This window comes from Vigna unguiculata, chromosome 3 (assembly GCF_004118075.2).
Source record: "Vigna unguiculata cultivar IT97K-499-35 chromosome 3, ASM411807v1, whole genome shotgun sequence".
Taxonomy (NCBI): domain Eukaryota; kingdom Viridiplantae; phylum Streptophyta; class Magnoliopsida; order Fabales; family Fabaceae; genus Vigna; species Vigna unguiculata.
This window is the reverse complement of record NC_040281.1, coordinates 26,636,600-26,647,063: the sequence shown is the minus strand read 5'-3', so window position 1 is coordinate 26,647,063 and position 10,464 is coordinate 26,636,600. Positions and strand designations below refer to the sequence as shown.

The 10,464-nt window shown below is 33.7% G+C and overlaps 2 protein-coding genes across 2 annotated transcripts; one reads left to right on the top strand and one right to left on the bottom strand.

The window, feature by feature from the left end:
• Window positions 1-619: 619 nt before the first annotated feature.
• Window positions 620-3,024, top strand: LOC114176078 (pentatricopeptide repeat-containing protein At2g01860). Its single transcript, XM_028060988.1, has one exon. The coding sequence runs from the start codon at window positions 886-888 to the stop codon at window positions 2,335-2,337; it is 1,452 nt and encodes a 483-aa protein (XP_027916789.1). The 5' UTR covers window positions 620-885; the 3' UTR covers window positions 2,338-3,024.
• Window positions 3,025-7,611: 4,587 nt separating this feature from the next.
• On the bottom strand, window positions 7,612-10,071 carry LOC114176477 (probable diphthine methyl ester synthase). Its single transcript, XM_028061525.1, has 6 exons — window positions 9,755-10,071; window positions 9,548-9,672; window positions 9,235-9,464; window positions 8,624-8,663; window positions 8,363-8,454; window positions 7,612-8,082 (listed from the first exon to the last, which is right to left on the bottom strand). Exons 1-6 carry the CDS (start codon window positions 9,902-9,904, stop codon window positions 7,895-7,897), a joined length of 825 nt encoding a protein of 274 aa, XP_027917326.1. The 5' UTR covers window positions 9,905-10,071; the 3' UTR covers window positions 7,612-7,894.
• Between the last annotated feature and the right edge of the window lie 393 nt (window positions 10,072-10,464).

Below are 10,464 nucleotides of genomic sequence, written 5' to 3'. Positions count from 1 at the left end.
AACGTCTTCTAAAAACGTTGAACAAATAATATCTGGAAAAAAAGGAAACTTCTATAAACGCCTTTTAAAAGATACTACAGCATGATGACGAAGAAGAAAAACCATGGATAAAGAAGAAAGATGCATGAAGAACAATAAACAGTAAATAGAAAATAATTAACTTTTAATAAAAAAAAATAAAGGATCAACAACAACGATCAATAGAGAAAAAGTAGTTAAGAAGTTAAGAAAATGAACTTACGGAGAAAAAGAAAGAAATGAAGAAGGAGGAGAAATAGAGAAGAAGGAGGAACGGAGAAGAAAGTTACCTCGAGAAGAAGGACGCAACTAACTTGACTTTGAGAAGAAGGATTTTGAAATTTGACAGCAAATGTCTATCAAACCATTTAACACACTGCACCACCAAACACTACAACAGAAAAATGACCAAAATACCATTACTCTAACACACGTGTTAATGAAGGAGAATATCCAAGTTCAGTAACTTCATTATCCTAACATTTTCGGTACAATAATAATTTTAGAAGGAGATTCTATTTACTTATTTACTAATTTACTGATTGTACTTTTAAATATTTTAAATTAAATAGACTAAAATTTTTAATTCCCTAAAAAACCATAGGAATATTACAGAAAGTCAGTTCGTGCCACCGTCAGCCCCCAGCCACGTAAAATCAACCCTACAATCAGAAACACGCTCCGCAACCTCCATTCACAGAACAGAAGACCACCGCACCACCACGCGACCACCACCGTGCGACCACTCCACTGCTAGCTCGAGCGCGAGTCGCGAACGCAGAGAACAGGTGTACAGAGGCGTGCGCTAATGAGAGAGAAGCTAAAACGAATCGCGACTGCCACATTTTTAATTCGTGCTAGTGAATAATGTACTGCACCTTTTCATTTCCCTGTGTTTATTTTGTTCCGGTGGGAAGAATTTGTTGCAACTACAGAAGAGTCACTTTAGCAGCACATTCGAAAAGAAGAAGACCCCCACCAAAGGATAATCGGTATCGACCACATCCTAAGCAACCTCCAGAATTTGGTGTTAATTTGTTCTTGAAGAAGCCTAGCACCACCTCTAAACCAACTGAGGATGATTTTGATATCGTTGAAGAGAATGATGAAGAGGAGGATGAAAATATTGGTGTTGTTTGGGAATCAGATGAGATTGAAGCCATCTCATCACTTTTCCAAGGTAGAATTCCGCAAAAGCCTGGAAAATTACATCGAGAAAGGCCTCTTCCTCTTCCAGCTCCCTACAAGCTCCGACCTTTGGGACTACCCAAACCAAAAGCACAAGTAAAATTGACAGCTCCAGCTGTGGTTTCTTCACGGGCTTCTATGGCTAAGAAAGTGTACAAAAGCCCGAGTTTCCTAGTTGGTCTGGCAAGAGAAATGAGTAGACTTGGTCCAGCTGAAGATGTATCTAAAGTTCTTGGAAAGTGGGTGCAGTTCCTGAGGAAAGGGTCCTTGTCATTGACAATAAGGGAATTAGGTCATATGGGATTCCCTGAGAGAGCTCTGCAAACATTCTTATGGGCACAAAATCAACCTCATCTCTTCCCGGATGATTGGATTCTGGCCTCAACTGTTGAGGTCTTGGCTAGGAACCATGAGTTAAGAATTCCATTCAATATTGACCAGTATACTGGTCTGGCAAGTCGTGCTGTGTTGGAGGCAATGATCAAGGGTTTTATAAAAGGAGGGAATCTTAGACTTGCGTGGAAGGTTCTAATAGTTGCCAGAAGGGATAAAAGAATGTTGGATTCTAGCATTTATGCGAAGTTAATATTAGAACTTGGAAAGAACCCTGACAGACACAGGCATGTATTGCCCTTGTTGGATGAACTTGGAGAACGAGATGAATTGAATTTAAGCCAGCAAGATTGTACTGCTATAATGAAAGTATGTGTTAAGATGGGGAAATTTGAAGTAGTTGAGAGCCTGTTTAGTTGGTTCAAGCAGTCTACCTATCAACCAAGCGTAGTTATGTTCACATCTGTTATTCACAGCCGTTACACAGAGAAGAAATACAGAGAGGCATTGGCTGTAGTTTGGGAGATGGAGTCTTCTAATTGCCTTTTTGACCTTCCTGCTTATCGTGTGGTAATAAAACTGTTTGTTGCTCTGAATGATCTATCTAGGGCCATGAGATATTTTTCAAAACTTAAAGAAGCTGGATTTTCTCCCACTTTTGGCTTATACAAGGATATGCTTCAAATTTACATGGCCTCTGGGAGGACTGCAAAATGCAAAGAGATCTGCAAGGAGGCTGAAATAGCAGGTTTCAAGCTAGATAAATATCTGGTGTCACAGATAAATGAAAATTTGTAGACTTGAAGAATCCTGGAAGCATTGTCATTGTTTTGCAAATTGTAAATCCCTCTGTCTAATATAGTGAATTATTTCTGCATTGAGATTAAACATTCGGAATGTTTAAGATAATATAGGAGAATTTGAAAATTATAAGTTGCTTTTCATCTGTCGTTGTATGAATCCTTCAAGTAAACAACGCGTTCAAATTAATTGCTGGACACTGTGCATATGGCATCAGCAAACCAACTATCATAACAAGCTTCAGAACCAAAACAGAACCTACATGAACAACGCCTTGTTTGGCTAAATTGTCTGCATTTGGACTTCCTTCCCCAAGAGTGTGTTGGAAGTTAAGGTTCCAATCATGAGATATGAGCCTTCTGATGTTATCCAGCAAAGGTGCACAAGGATGAGCAGGATCAGCATTTAATACCTTATGAGCACAGGACATTTTTATCTAACGAAATAGGTTTAGAATTTAAGATTGGGCATTATTATCTCCAATTGACCAATTCTTGTTTATTAGTTATTGCAGGGAATATTTGAAGTCAATATCACCTCTCTCTAACTTCCAAAATTGTTGTGTGCTTTTCCACGTATTTTCTTTTGAGTCCATGCATCCTCCCACCAAGATTACAGTTTCAATATCAATGCAAGTGTAAAATTTACATGATTAATGTTTTATTTGTATGACTTTTTATTTGCTGTCCTGATCCTGTTAACTGCTATTTTTTGGAATAATTTCTGTTTATGTTAAAAAAACATGCTATGTATGAATTGTTATTTGTTGTCCTGATCCTGTCAACTCAGTTCTACATGATGTTGGAAAAAAAAATTGGATGCAAAGGAAGCAGAGATTAATCAAATGCAAGCAATATCACATGTAAGTTAGACAATAATAGCTTTTGGTAGCAAGAATATCAGAATAACAAGCGAAAGGTTCTTTACATCAATAGATGAGTTGACATTTTTACATCAATGGAACTTGAAACCAAGTGACATAGTTTTCCGTTGAATTTTGAATCTGCTTCTATATGTCTATGGTGCAGGAGAAGCAAAGACACGCTGATATGGTTGACTATGACGAGATCTGATTGTTGTGTCCAAAATAGTTAATTTGTAGTTCATATATCAATGTCATGTCCCACTTAATCTCATTGAGAAATTGTTACATTAAGTTTTATTCATGTGGTGCTAATATGATTGTTACCAATGAATCTGCTAATTGTGTGTTTTTCTTTAAACTATTTACTCTTGACTATTATTTTTGTTATTTCAATTGGTATCATTAATTCATTACTTTCCTAAATTTATTAAATATTTTCTCCAACCATTGCAAAATACTGAAAAGTAAAGTAATATTGTATGAAATGACATTAGTCTGAGAAATCTGGAAATCTCCGTTTCCATGTATTCGATGAGAGGTGTGGCAAACGGTACAGAATGAGGAAACAAAATGTGTAGAAGGATTTTGTTATATTTTTCAAGGTGCAAGTAGATTTTCAAGGTAAGCTTATTTGGTCAAGTGACTTTAATCAAAGAAGGCCTAAATCATTTCAAAGATGCACATTCATTGACCAGTTATGAAGAGAAAAGATGCAAGTTCTGTAATGTTCATTCTCATAAGTGCATACACACAAACAAAATATGGTCCAAATCTCACTCAAGGGTCAATCATTGTCAAAACTGATTATGTACTGATTCTTTCATGTAAAAATCACTCAAATCATCAATTGCAACTGTAAAAACATTACTAAAAAGCTACACACTCAAATTAGCAACCCTATCAGTCATCTACAATTTGCAACTAAATCTAGTACAGTGGTTAAATAAGCAAATCTGTAAAAATCATTACAAAAACAGAAACTAAGATAGTCCAACAAGTTTAAAATGACTAAACTAAGCTAAAGAAAAGATCAAATACCTAAATTTACCTAAAACTCAAAATTTCATTACTCAAAACCTAAAATAGCACTTTAAAACAAGGTAAAAACTAAAAACTGCACGAAGCTGTAAAAGAACTATCTAAACAAGTTTCAAATGGTAAAAGAAAACTAAAATTAAAAGCAAAAATCTGCATAAGACTCAAAATTTGACTATCTAAGACCTAAAATAACAAGCTAGACTAGGCTAAACAAGCTAAAACTAAGAACTGGACTAAACTAATAAAGGGAACCGTCCTGCAACTATCTAAACACATTCTAAATGGTATAAGAAAGACAAAATCTAGGCCAAGAGTCGAAAACAGCAACACAGTCTGATATATGCAAAACCTAAAAGTACACCACTTAACAGGAAAACTAACTCTAATACTATACTATAATGACTCAATAAATGCCTAAGCTATCTAAACAGAAAGATCACTATCTGAATAATAAATGATCACTAGAAACTAGGCTAACTACTACTAACAGCATACTGCAAAAATTCACCATAAAAACCTAAGAAAAGCATACTAAACTAGCCTAAAAACTAAAACTGTACTTAATCAGAAAAGTAGAATGCAATGCAGCTGTCCAAACAAATTTTAAATGGTAAAAGGAAGCTAAAAATAAAATTAAAAACTAGATTTACTAAAAGAATCTAAATATCACTGTTAAGAACCTAAAACATATGCTAAAACTAAGCTTAAATCTGAAACTGTACTATACTACTAATGGAAAAAGTAAAAGAGCATCCTGGACTAGTTTAAAATGATAAACGTAAGATAAGAACTATGCTAGTTACTTAAAACAGAAAAGAAATACTACATCTGACTATTAAAATCTGAAAATGCACTAAAACTAATAAAAATGAACTAAAAAAATGCACTAAATCTAATGTCTACTCTTAACACTACCAAAACAGTAAAATAACTATGCCAACAAATTCTAATTCATCAAACTAACCTAAAACTACCCTTATCTACTCAAGAAAATAAAAACTGCAAAACATAACTATGTGAACCTAGAAATACACTTCAAACTACACTATTTAGTAACTAAAGTAAGCATAAGACAGAAACAGACCTCTAATACTACTAAAATTAACCAAATCTTTATTTAGACAGTTTAGAAATGATCAAACAAAACCAAATATACAAGAATCTACTAAAGTAAAACAGAAACTTGAAATTTAACTATACTCCTAAAATTTCGTACTAAATCAGAACAGAACAAGGTTAAAGCTAGACATTAACAAAAGAACTAATCTAAAAAAATTACTGTTAAAACTGCAAAAGAAACTAAAGAAACTATCTAAATCAGAACTAACTTTTAAAATACAAAAGAAAGCCTAACCAACACTACTCAAAGAAGTTAAAGCAGCAAAATAAAATTAAAATTCTGTTTGCAACCTTGGTAGCCTAGTTGAATCAATTTGGTGCATAAAATGCTGATTTCATAGTTAAATCCATAATGCTGTCATTGACAGATTTAGATGTTATTCATGATCATACGCATAACATCCATGTTTAGCATACAGCTTTCATATTCTAACATCATTTGGTACTTGTTCAATTTCACACATTACATTTTGTATAGCATGGTTACATCACAAGAAATCTGAGTTTACAGTTCATACGTAGGCTGTCACGAAGGTTACTGCCACCCTTAGGATCAAGAAGTGATTTTAGATTCTGTGCATTTCTTACATGATTAAATGTCATCTCATCTCATTATTCTAGATGTGTAGGAACCATTGCATCTGCAGTTTATCTCCATTCATAGTATTTTTTTTTTCATTCTGCATCGGATAGCATTTTGGACAGAATTTATGTGGAATCTTCATATCTGCATCACGTTTTGTAAATCTGTAAAATTCAGGTTTCAGCAATAGGTTTTTAGCCATGCATACATTCATTGCTTTTAGCTTGCATTATCCATTCATAGATATCACTTTAAACTTGTTCCAATCACTGCATGTGTATTTTCTGGATAAGCATTATAAGAAAGCAGATTTGGTCTTAAACATGTGTACATGTGCTGTCAAATCTGCTAGTTTTAGGTTCACATGCATGATTTAGAGTTCTTGCATTCCATTTAGCGTTATAACTGCATAATACTCATTATTAGGATAAATTAGACTTGTTACATGCATTACATCATAAATTTCTGCATTTTAGTTCCCTTGTGTACTTGCATCATCTAGATTCTGAAAATAACCATTCTGCATCATTTTAGGCATTCTTGCAGAGAATATTTGAAGTGAATATCACCTCTCTCTAACTCCCCAAATTTGTTGTGTGCTTTCCCACGTATTTTCTTTTGAGTCCATGCATCCTCCCACCAAGATTACAGTTTCAACATCAATGGAGAGTGTAAAACTTACATGATTAATGTTTTATGTGTATGACTTTTATTTGCTGTCCCTCGATCCTGTTAACTGTTATTTTTTGGAATCATTTCTGTTTATTATGAATTTTTATTTGTTGTCCTGATCCTGTCAACTCAGTTCTACATGATGTTGGAAGAAAAATTGCATGCATAGGAAGCAGAGATTAATCAAATTCAAGCAATATCTCAGGTAAGTTAGACAAGAATAGCTTCTGATGGCAAGAATATCAGAATAACAAGCGAAAGGCTCTTTACATCAATAGATGAGTTGTCAATTTTACATCAATGGAACTTGGAACCAAGTCACATAGTTTTTCCATGAAATTTGTTTCTGCTTCTATATGTCTATGGTACGGGAGAAGCAAAACGACACTCTGATATGGTTGACTAGGAGGAGATCTGATGGTTGTGTCCAAAACAGTTAAGTTGTAGTTCATATGTCGATGTTATGTGCCACTTAATCTCATTGAGAAATTGTTACACATGAAGTTTTATTCATGTGATAAGTGTGGAATCTGCTAACAAGGTGCTAATGTGTTTTTTTAAACTAACTATTTACAATTGACCATTATTTGTTATTTCAGTCGGTATCGGTATCATTAATTCATTCTTCTCCTAAATTTATCAAATATTTTCTCTTACCATTGCCTTAAAAGATAAAATAATTTTATATTACTTCAATTTAAATTTAACTTATTTGTGTTCCAAAGTTTATGGAAGTTATATTTTTCAGAATTTGAAGTTAATTCATTCATTGTTCGAATACTTGCCACTACCAGGTTACACTTTATTTAGCATAATTTTGTTCACAAAAAGAAACAATTTTATAATGGTATCCTTATCGTTATAGGTCGAATTTAAGAAACAAAATAAATCAATAGAAATACTCATAACACGAGTTGTTATAGAAACCAAAAATATCAACAGCAAACTAGGCTATGCAGAACATCACAAACCAAATTATTTAACAAACTAAGCAAAGACTAGAACATAGGATCTGATAGAAAGCAAAATAACATAGGTACCAATTTCAATTGGATATATAGTTACAACTGAGAAAATAATCACTTTTCGGGGGCTGAATACATTTCAAGACCCATAAACTCTCCATCCACCAATAAATTTTAGTTAACTTTTTTTAGCCTTGATTAGAAACCAAAAAGTTGTACATAAAGAGCAAAAACACAAGGGCTCCTTCAACAAAAAAAAAAAAAAAGTAAGTCCCTTTTGCTAAATTAAACTGGTCCTGCTGTCATAAGTATCTATGTCCTGCATCTGTAAAAATCCAGCATCTCTTCCTCCACAGGATGGGTATTGCCAGCTATGACAAGGCAATGTAAAGGTGCTCCAAAATCAATTAACTGTAACTGCTTCATTGTTCCAGCTACTATCATCTGATCTTCACTACCAAGCCGTGCAAGCCCAACACACTCGGTATCCTCAGTATAGGCTACAAGGCAAAGAGGGGAAGGAATTGATAAATTCTCCAGATTAGAAATTGTTATACTATTTCACCTTCACAAATACGCAGCCAAGAGAGCAGATTACAAAAGCATGGCAACTTATGAATGTATGTGGGAATGGGAATGGATTCAAACATTCAAGAAGTAATAAGGTATCCAGCCCAAAGTTCAAAGGTCTAAAAATATTTGAAATTAATGCAATCAAGAAGCAAATAATTTACAGTTGAAATTTATCAAAACTACTAGTGTAAATGCTTAGAAACTCACCACATTCTTCACGATCTTGCACAATCTCCAAAAGCTGCTCAATGGCTGTGTTTATCGTCATATATCTGGGTGGTTCATAGGCTTTTTTCCCTCTGAAATAACCACAATAAAAAGGATACATGAAACATACAAAGAAAAGCCTCAAAATAAATAATTTAATGAATGTCATGATACCACCAGAACATCACAATTACTGACAGAACTTCAGCAATACCTACGCGAGTAACAGGAGAAAAAAAAATTACTATTTTGAAAACCAACCTGCACAAAGATTCCAGTGTGGGCTCCTTCACGCGAATATCTGTAACCACACCAAATGGAAATTATATTAGCTCTCTCAATAAACAAAAAGGAAGAACCTTTAATGTCCTTAACTTCAGATGGTACAATCTTTTTGAACATATTATTGAATAAAAAAACAAACTATTACGCTAACTATCTTTTAGATATTTACGCCACACTCTAGGCTTTAACAATACATTCCAAGAAGCAGAAGATAACAAGTTTAGTAAAAGAGTTTTTGAGTTCACTAATCAGCAATGAAGGAAAAAGCACTCACAACATAATCACACTGTTTCATATAGTACCTGCCGAATCAGACTATAATGCATTAGAGCGTGATGTAAGTACAAGAGTAGACATCAGGTTCATTATATCTACAGAAATAAACTAATACAAATATAAATAAAACAAAATAAGTTTCTACATAAACTAAAATTAGCTCATACATTTATTAAAAACTAACTTATTAGGAAGCTAGCAGGAGCAAGTTTCAAACTTAATTGAAGTTTTCTTCTTATTTTCTTCCCTCACAAGCGTTTACAGAGAAGATTATCCCAGCAAATTCTAAAGCACAGATAACAGATAGTAACCTAACAAGCAAAGAGTGTGCAGTCCCATGAGTCGGTTTCTCTGAATCTTTTCATAGAAGCTATCAGGTCTCCATGTCTCGGTAAAAAAAGGTATAGAAACAGTCTCCCCATATCGGTAAAGTTGCAGACCACAAATTCCAATAGCATTCATCACAGACGCATTGTGCACTATTTTGACTTCAATTCCCATCTTCTTGGCTCGAACAACAAGATCAGTGTGAGTGGTAGCCCTGGGAAAAAAACACCAAATCAATCAAACTGTGAATAATATGATGGAAGAAAATGTTGCATTGAAAAGAAAGTAATAGCATACCCAAAAGGGTCCCCAACGACGAGAAAAGCAACGTGGTCATGCTGAGCTTCTGCAAGAATTTCATGGGCCTTTTCTTCTACCATTTCTCTGTCGGCAAGAATAATGGGTTTACCGTATAGTTTTTCCTAAGAAGATGAAAAGAGTGAAATTTGAAGGAGTGGGAAAGAATAATGGGATGAGAAAGGAATGGGAGATAAAAGATGGTACCAAGTTGGAGATGCCATTGGTGGAGAGACCAAAGGAGAGGAGGGAAGTGTAAGCTTCCATATAAACCTTGTGGCACTTCTTCACAGCTTCCAAACCCTTCAAAGTGATATCTTGTTCATCACCCAATCCTAAACCAATTATGTATAACATTTTTGTTCTCCAAGCTTGGATCTTTGCTTCTGAAATTGGAAAAAACACTAACTTTACAGCGAGGGATGAGTCTGAGAGGAAGAAAAGAGTGTGGTCGTGTTGCAGGGGTGACGACTCCTAGGTTTTCTCAACTCCAAGTGGGGGAGAGGGAAACTGCAGTCTCTTTAATTCTTACACTTCCTAAAAAAAAATCTTAAAGAATACCTAATTCAAAATGGTCAAAATAATTAAATTATTTCAAAAATTAATTATTCAGTTTCACTGGAAAAAGAAAAAAAAGGATTTTGCTTCGTAATATTAATTTAAATAGATAAACTTCGTTAAAATATATACATAATTTAGTATGAATTTTGTTTAAGTGTTAATTTTCTATTGGTATTAGAAAAATTAAATTTGTAAAATAAATTAATGACACTAAACACGTATATTTTTTTAAGTATTAAAATCTTATTTAATTTATGTTATAAATACTATAATGAAATATTCCTAAAACATAATTGATGTTACTTTATTAATTAAAAATATATTTTACATTTTCCATAATTAAAATGTTAAATGTA

What these genes read in the sequence shown, in the direction of transcription:
- LOC114176078 (XM_028060988.1), top strand. Translation starts at nt 886, where the DNA reads ATGTACTGCACCTTTTCATTTCCCTGTGTTTATTTTGTTCCGGTGGGA.
- LOC114176477 (XM_028061525.1), bottom strand. Translation starts at nt 9,904, where the DNA reads ATGTTATACATAATTGGTTTAGGATTGGGTGATGAACAAGATATCACT. An exon ending in GTCGTTGGGGACCCTTTTGG is followed by an intron (nt 9,465 to 9,547) that starts GTATGCTATTAC and finishes TTTTTTTCCCAG; the next exon opens with GGCTACCACTCACACTGATC. An exon ending in GCAAGATCGTGAAGAATGTG is followed by an intron (nt 8,083 to 8,362) that starts GTGAGTTTCTAA and finishes TTTGCCTTGTAG; the next exon opens with CCTATACTGAGGATACCGAG.